General features: G+C 38.4%; 1 protein-coding gene across 6 annotated transcripts in view; it reads left to right on the top strand.

Moving 5' to 3' along the window:
- ADAMTSL3 (ADAMTS like 3) overlaps window positions 1-13,949 on the top strand; it is a 180,202-nt gene that overhangs the window by 27,740 nt on the left and 138,513 nt on the right. For all 6 annotated transcript variants that reach the window (XR_008975027.1, XM_057429785.1, XM_057429861.1 and 3 more), the window contains exon 3: window positions 4,652-4,771. Coding sequence is in view for 5 of the 6 variants with exons in the window: in XM_057429785.1 (XP_057285768.1) it covers window positions 4,652-4,771 (120 nt within the window). In the remaining variant the exon portion in view is untranslated. The remainder of the gene's footprint in view (window positions 1-4,651; window positions 4,772-13,949) is intronic.

The raw sequence follows: 13,949 nt of genomic DNA, 5'->3' as shown, positions 1-13,949 counted from the left end.
TTTTACACTTCCCAGAACCTACATGCATTATCTACTTATCAGGGTAGTTCTCCTTGCTCACATAGGTGGAATGATGTAGCATGGAAGACATATATTGTTTTTTTTGTTTCCGACTAATGAGTTACATGTTTTGATTAACCAATGCCTGGAAAGATTTTCAAACACTGATCTGTTTCCAACTTCTAAATTTTCTTCTTTGTCGTACTTCCTTGCTCCCTGATATATTAATTTCAATGAATTTTATGCAATGATTATTATTATATCTTTTTTTGGCTACATTATCACCTTCTACTGTCTTCATATGCTTAAGATCATCTTAAAAGCTGTTTTAAAATGCCTGTTCTAAATATTAAGTGTACTTGTTTAACTTAATGTTTAACTTAAAGCTATTAACATTAAACTGGCTGTTAAACAGACTTACAATACTAGCATGAAATGTAATTGTTTTCTGAAACTTGCACTTGCAGTCTAGCTTAAAACATGAATTTATATCAGATTAGCTAAATCATTCAGAGATGATCCCCAATATACTATAAAACCAGAGATTGTTGAAATTTGAGTTAAGTTTAAACAAAAATGTTCATAGAAATATTAAAGCCTTACAAGGAATTTTGGTAGATTCCTCATTGGGGAATAAAGTGGACTAAGTGGAAACAGTGCATTTTGCATTCAGTATGAATGAAAGTGCTTTGAACCTGTGCAGGTTATTTGAAGGTACCTATATCTAGAGGGAAAAGATGTTTTTCTGCTACTTTGGTAAGTCAATACAAAAGAGTTCTTTGATCATTTGAAGCTTTGATTATTTTTTTAACTGTACTGCCTCAAGGGTCAGTACTGGGACCGGTATTATTTAATATATTCATCAGCGATTTAGATGAGGGAATTGAGTGTACTATCAGCAAGTTTGCTGATGACGCTAAGCTGGGAGGAGTGGCTGACACGCCAGAAGGCTGTGCTGCCATCCAGCGAGACCTGGACAGGCTGGAGAGTTGGGCAGGGAATAACTTGATGAAATACAACAAGGGAAAGTGTAGAGTCCTGCATCTGGGCAGGAACAACCCCAGGTTCCAGTATAGGTTGGGGAACGACCTGTTAGAGAGCAGTGTAGGGGAGAGGGACCTGGGGGTCCTAGTGGACGACAGGATGACCATGAGCCAACACTGTGCCCTTGTGGCTAAGAAGGCCAATGGCATCCTGGGGTGTATTAGAAGGGCGGTGGTTAGTAGGTCGAGAGAGGTCCTCCTTCCTCTCTACTCTGCCCTGGTGAGACCCCATCTGGAATATTGTGTCCAGTTCTGGGCCCCTCAGTTCAAGAAGGACAGGGACCTGCTGGAGAGAGTCCAGCGCAGGGCAACAAAGATGATTAAGGGAGTGGAGCATCTCCCTTATGAGGAAAGACTGAGGGAGCTGGGTCTCTACAGTTTAGAGAAGAGGAGACTGAGGGGTGACCTTATTAGTGTATATAAATATATAAAGGGGGAGTGTCACAAGGATGGAGCCAGGCTCTACTCAGTGGCAAACAATGATAGGACAAGGGGTAATGGGTACAAACTGGAACACAAGAGGTTCCACTTAAACTTGAGAAGAAACTTCTTCTCAGTGAGGGTGACGGAACACTGGAACAGGCTGCCCAGGGAGGTTGTGGAGTCTCCTTCCCTGGAGACATTCAAAACCCGCCTGGACACATTCCTGTGTAACATTATCTAGGTGTTCCTGCTCCGGCAGGGGGATTGGACTAGATGATCTTTCGAGGTCCCTTCCAATCTCTAGCATACTGTGATACTGATTTGGGTTGTTCATCAGCTGTAATTACTTGCCTTCAGCATTGGTTTGCCAGGATAATGTGTTCATAATGTGTTCTTAGTAGATTTTTATTTTTCATTAAATGCTTTGCTGGATTCTTCCTTACTTTAGTTATATGGGATAGGTAGCAGTACCTATTGCTGTAGTTAGCAGATCAGTTTCCACTGTAACCTCCTGTGTAACCTTATAAAACGTTCATCGTTTACATTAAATTTTTCCAGGCTTGGAAGCCAGGCTTTGCTTGCCTTAATCTAGCAAGCATTCTTCTGCTTTTCCAGTGGCTAGCTGCTCATTAGCTTGTAATATGAAAATTGATGTATTTGAGAGAAGCCCTTAGTTTTTCGTGTCATATTTATTACATTGTTATTTCAGCTTCAAAAGTTGGCATTTTTTCTATTCAAAGCATAGTACTGATGAATGTCCAAAGACTTTCTATTTTAAATATTTAGCTTATGAAGATGAGGAACACAAGCAAGTTAATCACTGCATATCCTACTGACAAATTTGTTTATGGGAATTTAGGCAACAATGTGATATATACATTTATCTAAGAAGTGTGCTGGCTTACTTGGATTCTCTTCTGTCTGTAGATTGGGCAGGTCTTTCAAGACTGTTGTTATAAATTGCTAGCACTTAACACTATTCTTTTCCAAAGTATTTTACAAATATGAACTAAACAATACACCATTAATATGTGTCAGTTGGTGTTGTAATTGTGGTTTACACCTGGGGACACTGAGGTAGAAAAGTACTTTAACACAGGCCACCCGAGATTTAGAATGCATATCTCTTATCCATTAGTCCTGTGCTGAAATCATAGGATTACATCATTGCCATATTCCCTCACATAGGATCTATCGATAGCCCAGTGAAACCAGTGGGGAAAAATGCCAGATTATGTCAGCCAGTTTCATGTCTGGGTTATACTTAACATGTTAAGGTTTGCATCGGCTGCAGCCAGCTTGGATACAGCAAGAAGCATAACTGTGGCCCTCGCTTGCTTTATGGGGAAATTGTTATCAAATGTAGATTTATTCTTCTTATTTTATGATTTAATTCTGCATAAAAAGTCACTTGGCTAAAGTGTGCAAGTGAGACCACTGCTGCAATAGGCTTTATAGAAATGTCATGATGACGTGAACATGAATTGCTCTTATGCAGGCCTGATGAAAAAAATCCTCTTTCAAATCTTGTTCAGTCTTGCATGCTAAAATACGACCTTTTACCCTAGTCTAGACATGTCCTTTGCAAGATATTTCTAGTTTGTATGAAGATTGCTTGATTTGAAACAAGTATGTTCATCTAATGCTGTCAGGAATGATGGGGTTTACAGCCTGAGAAGCTGACAGCTTCTTTTGCAGAACAGAGTAAGTAAAAGCAACGGAAGATTCTCTGGACCTGTATTTCGAATGACATGTCATCTGTTTTTTATGAGATGAGTTGTGAGCTTCAGAAAGTGAATTTACTGCAAGAGAGAAACTGCAAAAGGTCCTGCCTTCCTTTTCCACCACAAACTGCTTAAACTATGTGGATTACTTTTGAACTCTCTAGTTATCTGGCACTGAGATTACACACCTATATTTGGTACAGTTCTAGCCAACAGTCTGGAAAGTGGTTGATGGAAACTGCTAGCTTTCATGTAAAATTACAATGTATATGTCAAAATACAACAAACAATTTAATGAAACCCTGTTTATTGAATGCAGTCATTGAGAAATGTCCAGCAGAAACTTGTACATTTCAGGCCTAGTTTTCTTTCCTGAAAGGTTGCAATCTTTTGGAAGGTAATTTTCATCTGCTTGCTTTTTCCACTCTCTCCCATCACAGCTGGACTCAATAGTCTTCATTCAGAAGATAATTGCTTATTTTACCCAGTATGCAAACCAATTAGCTTCCCAGGCTAAAGTTACAGTGTAGTAGGAACAATGATGTAAGAGTCTGTGCAGTACCTTTACTACTTATCTGGGATGCTTTAGATGTACAGTGTAATAAGAGAGTGTTCAACCAGCATGTTCAGCATGTCTAGCACATATCAGGTGTGTTATGATTACTGAACATGCATAGATCAGTTACACAAAAGCCATTTGTCTAATAAGGGCCCAGATGTCAGCCCAGCTGGAGGTACTGATGCCTAATCTGACACAATTAGCTCCTCTATAGCTCAAAATGAGCCCTTCTTCCTCTCGCAGTATGACTTTTGCTCTCCACCAGTTGTGAATAGTGTGCAGAATGATACAGACCACTGCCTGGTGTTCGGTCCAGCCATTCCCTGCTCCCTTCTGATCTCTTCTTTGCGGTAATATCTTCCTGCAGGATCTGAAAGTAATTCACTGTTGTGGTTTCATTGGCTACCCTACTTTGAGGAGGCTGGACTAGATGAGCTTTTAAGATGTCTTCCAGGCTGAGTTATTCTATGGTTTTGTCTTTGTATTTTCCTGTGCGAATGCCTACACTGTATTTAACCAAAACCCTGTTACCTGCAGCAGCCAGCAACTGTCCGGTGAAGAGTATAACGAAAAAGAAAGTGTAGCTTAATGTTGCTTTCCAGTGAAGTTTTCACAGTGTCTTTCAGCAGTGATGGTTGATAAGCCAGAGATGGTATCTTTGTTTAATAGAGGATTCTGCTATTTGAAGCATCTGGGTTGGTTTTGGACCCCTTTAAGCATCTGGCATTTGTCAGAGACCTCTGCAGCAAAATATGCACCCAGAAATCCTGTGCCTGGAAACACAGCCCCCCCACCCCCAAAAAATTCAAGTCTAATCTCTGTAGTTATATGCATAGAGGCTTGCTTAAATTTTGACTTGTGTTTGCAGTAGCTGTAATGTGACCTTTCTGAATCTCTTACAGACGAGAGCAGAGCAGTCCCAAGGTGCATACTTCTTGCCTGAGTTTGCACTTTCTCCACAGGGGAGTTTTCTTGAGGATACCACGGGGGAACAATTCCTCACGTACCGTTATGATGACCAGGTCAGTATGCCACATGTGAAAATGATAAATTCTCACATTCGTGTAACCCTGAGGTATACATTACTGGGAAACAAACTAAGGTACAAAGTGTGTATTGTCTTTTGAAGGCACATCAAATTCATAGCAAATTGAATAACACGCTACATGAGATGAAAATCAAGGCACTTATTTGTAGAAAACTACTTATACTAATAGGATGTAGGGGAACAGCAATGTTTAGTGATGTGTTAATAGATGTTTATAGTTAGTTCTGTAAAATGTGTAGGACTTAGAGGTGGCTGTCCTTTCTGTGAATTGTTCGAGCTATCCTAAATTGTATTATTTCATAGATAAATCAGTATGAGGCAGATCTTGCATTTCCCAGCCTGTGAAAAATCAGCATGTTTTAGTAGTTCATGAAGTTTTCTGAGGGGAAGGTTGAGTGAATCATAAAGAAACAAATGCAAAGTGTAATAATGGATGAAGCAGAGTGTTTAGACAGCAACAAATTATGTAAAGTTAAAGATCTTTAATGCTTTCTCCAGACCCATTATGTTAAACGTGGAATATAGATACAAATGTAAAGAAAGCAACATGAAAGAAATGCTGTTAATCTTGGCAAAAGATCTAAAGTAAACCTAGGAAATGTGTGGCATGCTGTGGAAATTTACTCATAACACAATGTGTTCCAGAAGTCAGTTGAACTTCACATCAAAACAGTCTGAATTACATTCATAGACACTTACAGTACATTTCTTAAGAGGAGAGAATTTGTTAGGAAACATTCCCTGTAAAAATGAGAGAGGAGACAAACTTGCCCTGCAGTCGCAAGGTATGCAAGTCAAGTGATTGGCAGCTTTATTTTGAAAGATGGTCTCCTTTCAGGAGAAATGCAGTTTGCTCACCACTAACCTGAAGTGAGAAGAGAGATGAGTTTATTAAAGCTTTTAGCTGAGTCTTTTTTTTAGGAAGACAAAAGGAAGCAGAAAAAATCAAATACAAAGCATGCTGAGCTACTGTAATTTGTGTGAACTGATTTGAAATATACATACAATACTTCATGCTTTTGCTACCCTATAGGATTTTGATTATCAACAGAAAAGGTACTTATCTAAGATGTCTCCTGGACCAAACACCTGGGAAGGCAATAACTTACAGGACAATAAAATGCAGGTGCAACTCAGGCTGTATTTAATGACAGTAGTTGAAAAACACTATAAAGGTTATACAGTTTGATCAATACAGTTTCCACTAAATTGAGCACATTTTAGAGAAGATGATAAATCCAAACAGCGGATAGTCTAAGTCTTTGAATACACTGTTTGGAATATGTGAATGACAGCTGATTAAAAACCAAAATTAATCCCCCTCTCCAAACCCCCTCAGATACCAGCACTGGCCTATACAGAAGCCAAGCTTAATTCATTTGATGGAAAGTTTTCCATTAATTCCACTGGGATCTGAGTTGGATCAGGGATATGGTCAGCTTCTGTTCTTTCACAAATATAGTTCAGCTTTGAAGCCCGCTCTGTTTAGCGAACAATATAGAATTAAATTTGAATTCTTGAGACTGAAAGTGGTGCTAAAACATCAGATTGTTGAAAATAAAAGCAACTGTATCAGCAGCAGTTTCTTTTGAAGGGAAGTTCTGTCCTTAAGCATTATTTATTAAAAATCTAAACACCTTGAATGCAGATGGGAACTGTTCTGTATCTCCAGTTTACCTTCCAATGAGTAAACCAACAATTCTTTGGTAACTATAAAGACTATTCTCCTTGACATTCTAGGACATTAATCATAAGTTTGTAATAATGTACAGTTATAATTTACTTATGCTTTTGCTGAAATGTTCATACAAAACTAACTTCTATCATGTGGTCAAACCAAGCTTTGAAATGTTGTTTGTTTTCTTGTTGTCTGTGTTTCATTCTACTCTTTCATATGACATTTACTGTATGAATGGAAGGAAGTATTAAACCAGAGCGTTCAATTCTCTTTCTATCCTGCACACTGTGAGTGGGTGTTGGCCTGGGGGAAATACATTCCTTTCTTTTTCCTGAACACCAGAATTGTTCTGTGGACATACCTAACAGAGTCCTGGTGTTCCTGTACATCCCAAGATCCATTCATTTGTTTGAAAATTGGAGAAGTGAAATAACCTTGTGCACTTGATGCCAACAAAGCAAGAGAAGTCGTGTCTGATCCACCGTGAAAATCACCCTCCCTTTGTATTCCTGGAAGGGAGCAGAACAGATTAAGGGATGAGAGCTTCCTAAGACTTTGGCATGGGGTGGGAGAAGAGGGTGGGTCACAACCTCTGTTCTTTTGGCTAACCAACAAGATGTTGAGAACCTTGCAGGAAAAGTGTTCCTTTCTTATGTTTCCCCCTTGCACTATTCCTCATATCCAGGTCAATAAAATTTCCAATTTGTTGGGATAGATGGATATTATTTTTATATATCATCATCATCGTCATGATCCAAGATTAGTTCCTTTACGTCCTCCAAACACAGGAATGTTTCAAAGGGGTTTTCTTTGGCTGTTGTGTGTGATATTTTTCAAGCGGGGAGCCAGTTTAATCAGGATCATTCATTCCTTTGTTAGTAAGTAATCTCAGTAAAATAGAACTAGCTGTTACTTAAATATTCAAAAGTATTTGCTATCTGAAAAGACAAGCTTACAGTTTGAAATGGAAGATGAGTAAATATTAATGGGAACACACTGTGCTCTGTCTTAGCCCAGCGAAATTACATATGGATTCATGTTGTACATGCAAGATAGTACAATTTGTTCTGGTTTAGTCTGGCAGGGCTGTGCTTTCATTTTTGTACAGTATTGCACTAACCCCTTTGCATATTCAGTTGCGATGTGTGTACTTTAGAATTACATGCAGATGATTTTTTTTGGCTAGATATTTTCAAAATTCAATGAATATGTCTTCCCCCCCCCCCCCTTTTTGATGGTAGAAGAAAATACCTCACAAGACCTGATTAAGTACTGTCATCTCTATTCATTGACGTGACATCTGAATAGGATGTTACATTACAGCTTTGACACATTTACTACTTTATCTTCAGGGAAAAACTGTGATTCAAAGCAAATACTTTTGAGGGCTCCCAAAAACCAGAAACACAGAAATGTTTGCACTGCGCATTTTCTTATAGCTCCTCCATTGTTCAGCAAGCTATGTCTTGCATCAGCGCATTGAGTACTGCATTGCTAAAATTCTGCTGTGTCAATGTAATTTAAATCTAACTCAGTACCAAAGAGATTTTGATGCATAGCCAAAGAAATTGCCATTAGAAATCTGAGTCTGAAAAAAATATGCCCCTCTCCTATCATTTTTGAATGAGTTTTAAAATAAATATATAAGTAGTAGCCTGTCCCTCGACTTTGACATAGAAGTTGAACCTTGCCATAAGGAATAGTTTCCTGGTTTTCCTTCTGATTTCTTTTGGCTTTTCACCTTTTAATCTACTGTGAGGAATTTTTTCTTTTCCAGAATACTAGTAGTACTGGAAAGCTTTCTTAAAGAAATAGAATGTTCTTGTTTTCTGACACTTAAGGTATTGCTTCCAAGTATTAAAACCATTCCATATGATGGACCACCAACAAGGACAGCACTGAAAACTTGGTTGAACTGAATATGCTTGAAGTAGCTTTCCACTTTGATAGGCTGAAAGCAACAGCTCTTGGGGGGTGGAAGGAAAGAAAAAATGCAAAGTGAGAAAGTGTTTGCTTGACCAATTGGCTTTTTAGATGACCTTGCTCCTTCTAAATGTTATGATGTTTACCATTTTAAACTCATAGCAAGGACCCCTGATTCAGGAATGAGGCATATGGCACGATGTAGTCTAATCTTGAGGAAGAAATATAGTTTTATTTAAAAAAACAAAAGCAGTCAGAGAGTGGCAAATATGGACTTCTTGAAACCACCTAGTAAGTAATCAAAATAATGAAAATCTAGACTTTCAGACTCGAGTGTTTAGTTACACCAGGTAAGGTAGAAACCAGTGAGTTGGTTTTCAATTAGTTGTGCAATTTGTAATGCACAGGCTGAGGCTATTACAATTCTTCTAATAAGTAAGCTTTCTTTGGCATCAAGTGGATGCCAAACTGGGAGAGTAAATATCCATGATCTGGATGACTTATAAAATTAACGTAAAATTAAACCAATGGAACCTATTATTCCACCTTTGTATTTGTAGTCAGCCAGCAGTAAATATTTGTGTTTGTTGTGTAAGTACATATAAAGCAAATTATTACATAGGCACAAGCTGTCTTCTGGATCCAGCTGATCTGACAGCCTTTTTTTCTGCTTATTTCTCACCTGCTTTCCCCACTGCACTTGCTGAAGATTGCCATCCTCCCTGGTCTGCCTTTGGAACTATATGTGACTCGCAGCCTGCTTTTGAGTATCAGCTGCTTGCTGGCTTCTGCTCCTAGTCGGAGCCTTTTTATTCCATTGCCAGCTAGTTTGCATTTAAATCACCAGTGAAATGGAGCTAGAAATTTTTGGGCTTGGAGACGAGTCATGCAAGGGACAAGCTTATTTCAAATTAACACATTAGTGAAGACAAGCTCTAATCCTGAGGAGGGAGTAAGATTTGTACTTAACGACACACTTGCTACCCAAATACATAAAGCTCCAGCACTCCCCTTGTGAGAAGGAGCCAGAAACTTGTGTTGTGCTGTGACATGATGTTTTTGTAGATGCCCTGAAGAAGAATTCAGAGCTATTAAAAAGGCTCAACATTTTGAATCTCAATGTCTAACTCTTCTTTTAAAGATTCTCTTTGGAATGAAACAAGCTGTTCTCAAGCGGGCATAAGTTATTTCAGGCGTTTTTCTACAATGCGAACCTTTCCCCAGCAAACACTCCTGGTGGTATCGTTTGTCTGTTCTGAGAGTGAGCTGATTGATAGACTTAATTACATCTAAGCACCAGAGGTGCAACTGTTAAGACTTGGCTACCTGAGTTTCAGCATTATGTTAGAAATATTCCCCTTCAGCTGAGTAGGACACTGACTTGCAGTCTCTATTCAGCCAGTGTGCTGATATTAGGATAACACAAATTCCACTGAATCCTAAAAGTAGTTCCATTTTCTTAACTGGACATCTTGTGTAAGTAACAAATTACGAGGTCAGGTTTGTGGCACTCCTTACTAATCCTACAGATGTTAATAAGGAGTTTTACATCATGTTCAAAGAATTTAGAGCCATGCATTTGTAAGGCTCTGTGAAGATAAAATGCATCATTTGGTGTTTTCTTGGAAATTCATCTGAAGGTGATATTAGGTGCTTTTGGTTTCCTTTTTTATTTATTTTTTTTAATTTTGTTACTTTTGTTTTAAATTTGGACCTCTTTATTTTCAAGTTGTGTTTGGTTGAGTCTTTTTCCCCCCTCCTAAATATTACTTGGATAAGGAAATTAGCTCCCTAATAAAGAGAAATGTGTTTCTGATTTGGAATGGGAAGGTGGGGGGAAAGGAGGCAGGGATTAAGAGCAAATGAAAACCACTTACAATTTTGCAAAACTAGTATTACTGAGACTGGTACTGTGTAAATCAGGCATGATCCTATTCAAACAATACTTTTGTTTGGGCTAATTGCTTGCTGGAAGTGCGTGACCAGCATATGCACAAGTAATTATATCATTAGTGATATATTCATGTGTGTGATACATTGCACAGTGAGCTGACAACTGTTTAAACACACTTGCTTATTGGCAAACTGAATAGGGACCTGGCACTTTTAAAAACCACCAACTAACATTTTAAACTCAGGGTTTTGTTGCTCAGAGCAAGCAGTGGAAGTGCTGTGTGCTGTACATTTTCCTTTGTGCATGAAGAATTCATTGTACTACTGCATTAATCCCAACCCTGCCAAAGGTCTCTGTGTGTAAATCATACTTACAGAAGCCAGTAGGTCTTCACCTCGTGCAGGCTAAGTGCCTTCACAGGGAATCTGTAAAAATACAACTTCTGCAGAAAACACACTTTATATCATTTCAATTTGGATCAAATACCTAGTATGAGCCTGTAATCCTATTCCACCAAATTCCATGGTAAAACTCATTGGCCTAGATCCTTAGTCCTCCTGTGGCTGTGATAGTACTGGCCTCAGCAGCTGGCAGAAGATTCCCAGGTAGCAGTAGCAGCCTCATTTGCAAGGTGTTCCCCCAGAATGACTCCTCAAGGAAGAAAGGAGAACTGCCTTTCATGAATGGCCACCTGAACTAACTTTCAGGTCTTCCTATCATTCCTTCTCCCCTGGGTGTTTGACAGGTACTGAGGATGCTCTAATGGATGATAAAGGGCTGTACAGGGATGCATAAAGGTTTGCGCTCTACCCCTGCTTGAAGTGGTATTGAGGGCAGCTTGGATGTAGTACGTTACTGAGACCGTTGACTTGGGTAGAAAGAAGATTGAGATTAGATTAAATACCTGTTTGAAGGAATGCAGGAACAATAATCTCAACTATCTTTTTTGCTAATGGAAAACAGAAAATAATTGCTAAAACACATTACTTACTGATATTAATTTCTTCTTTTTTTTTTTCTTGGATGTATTCTTGTATGTTTACTCAGTTTGAAGTTGGTCTATATGAAAACAAAAAACTTTAATATTAAAGTACCTTCTCTTTATAGTGTCTCTGCCATCTACCTTTTTCATATAGTTCTGAAATTTAACTCATGTTCAGTGTTTCATGTTCTGAGGTTTTCGAGTTTTCCCAAATATATTTTTTTCAGCTCCTAGCAATCGATTTAAAGTGTGTCCCCTTGAGGAGCAGAAAGAAGCATGTGTACTTGGGCAAATATTCTGCCATATAGTTCTTAACTGCTATATTGAACTAATAACACGACGCATGATGAAATGAGTTAGCAATATACAGAAAGGCATTCATTTAATATTCTTTTATCAATACCAGTGATGTCATGAGAGATTGTCACACTGTAATGTGAATTTACCACTGACCTCCTCATGCCCCCAGTGCACCCCCAGCAGCTGGCACATGTACTTATCCAAGAATTTTGACATTGATAAAGGCTTGGCTTCAGACTTCTAAATTAAGCCTTAAAGATCTGGAGGTAGCAGAAATGATCCCATGCTTACACAGCTCTGACGCACCTCTGCTCTCATCTATCAATAAGAGTTCATTGAGATATAGTAGAGAAGTGCTTCTAAATCAAAGATATATTTTAAGTACAGTAGGAAACACAGTGCTTGCAACTGGAGAACCGTTCTTCAGATGGACATGGAAGAGAGGATGCTTTAGGCTGATAAAGCCTGACAATGAATTAATTTGTTTACACAATGCAAATTAATTTTAGAGCTACGTCTTTTCATGGGTCTCAGTCAAGGCCAGAACAGATTGTATTTAGTTTTTTCAATAATAAGGTACATTTATTGAACGTCTCAAGCTGTTCAGTGCTTTTGTTAAGTTTTGCACAAATGGGAATATGAAATTGTTGTACTGCTGAAATTTCATGAAGGATGAATGTGATGAATTGGATTTTTTTCTTCTGTGCTGCTTCTGCCACAGATAACATTAAAAGACCCATGAAGGTTTACAGCAGCTTCTCTCTCTTGACATGGAAAACCTTAGAGCAAAAATGAAAGAATCTTTGGTTTATGCTGGCTCTGAAATAATGTTAAAAAGCTTGCTTGATGAATGACTCATTCCATGATCATTTCTGATATTGTTTTGCAAGGCAGTGGGTAATTTAAGTGGAAGTTACATTGTAGAGCATGTGGATGACATCCTTGATAGTCATCCTTTCAGGCTTGTCCAGCATGGAAAACAGGTTTAAAGTAGAGGTCGGATGTCACAATGACCTTTTTGGTGAAGATATACTAAATTCCTTCCAATTTATAAGCCCCTAATGTGGAAGATTCAGTGAAAAGCCTTCTTTTAGAAATCTGCATGGCTTGGCTTCATTTCGAGAAATAGTTAAAATGGTGCTTTATTGTTAACACTTGCGTAATGAACCAGCCTTGGGACAGCTAAAGAACCTCTTTACCACTTCAAACAGTCATTTCACTTTGCACTATTTCAAAATAACTGTCAGTGTTGTCAGTAAGCCTAATTTATATCTAGTGACTATTGGACTTCAAAAGCTATTTGCTCACAAGGAAGAAAGTTACATACATTAATTACCAATTTTGGCAGCGACAGCAAAAATGGTTAAATGTAGTTTCTAGAGAGAATCACTGCTGACAACTGTATTATTTTCAGAGCTTACAAAGTGTTACAGGTTGTGATACTGTAAGATCTGAAGCATTTTAATGCTCCTAATGTGTAACAAACTGTACCAGACTTCGCAACACACATTAATAATGTGCTGTTGATATGACAAAATAAGCAGACTGTCTCTTCTATTTTCCTGCTTTCAGCAACTGTCTTTTCTGATATCTAATTTATTAAAAGTGTGTTTATGTGATGTAGTCAAGTGATCCAGCTTCAGCATGGCCAGGAAGAGATTTCCTTTAGTGACTGGACGCTAAATCTTGATGCTGTTTTATAAACAACTGTCTCAGTTTGCAAAGGGGAGTTGTGCCCTTGTTACTTGGTTGTGTTAGGAGACTGATAAGGTTGTGATTGATGAAAAGGAAGAAGGTCAAACAGCTCTGAACAGAGGAAAATGCAGTTATTCGCTGACTTTGTTACAGAAAGCAGAACTGATTTGCAGGGTAGGTCGTAGGATGGGCAAGAGTGATTGAGCTTCAGGATCAGAGCAAGGCTAGGTAGAAGAAATAATGCAAAAAATACCTTCAAAGCTTGGCTTTAAAAGGAGAAAGAGTATATGTAGATCTGGGGAGAAAGAAGTAGCTGTAATCCCCAACTAAGCGTCTTGGAGCGGTGCATTTCAAGTGTCAGGATGCATGTGTAGCTCCCTACCAGCACTGTTGCTTGGAGGCTTGGAGGCTTATCGACACTTGACTTAAGGATACAGAGGATAGCCATGGTTTTCAGTAACAGAACTGAGGTTACTAAAAACCAACAAAAAATTACATGGAATTTGTTACTCATTCTTTCACGTTATGAAAAAGATTATTTTTTTTTTTCTCTGTATTATGTACGGAAGTTATTTGCTTCTCTGTTTAGGCCATAGCCTTAAAAAATATTGCTTGCTTTTAATCACTTTAAACCATTACCCCTAGGAAACCACTGCACGTTGGATACAACCTCCAACACT

The sequence above is a fragment of the Pezoporus wallicus genome, unplaced genomic scaffold (assembly GCF_028554395.1).
Source record: "Pezoporus wallicus isolate ANWC-B61680 ecotype Strahan unplaced genomic scaffold, APGP_CSIRO_Pwel_v1 contig_3952, whole genome shotgun sequence".
NCBI classification, from domain to species: Eukaryota; Metazoa; Chordata; class Aves; order Psittaciformes; family Psittacidae; genus Pezoporus; species Pezoporus wallicus.
Note: the sequence above shows the minus strand (reverse complement) of the source record. Positions and strands in the feature narration are given on the sequence as shown.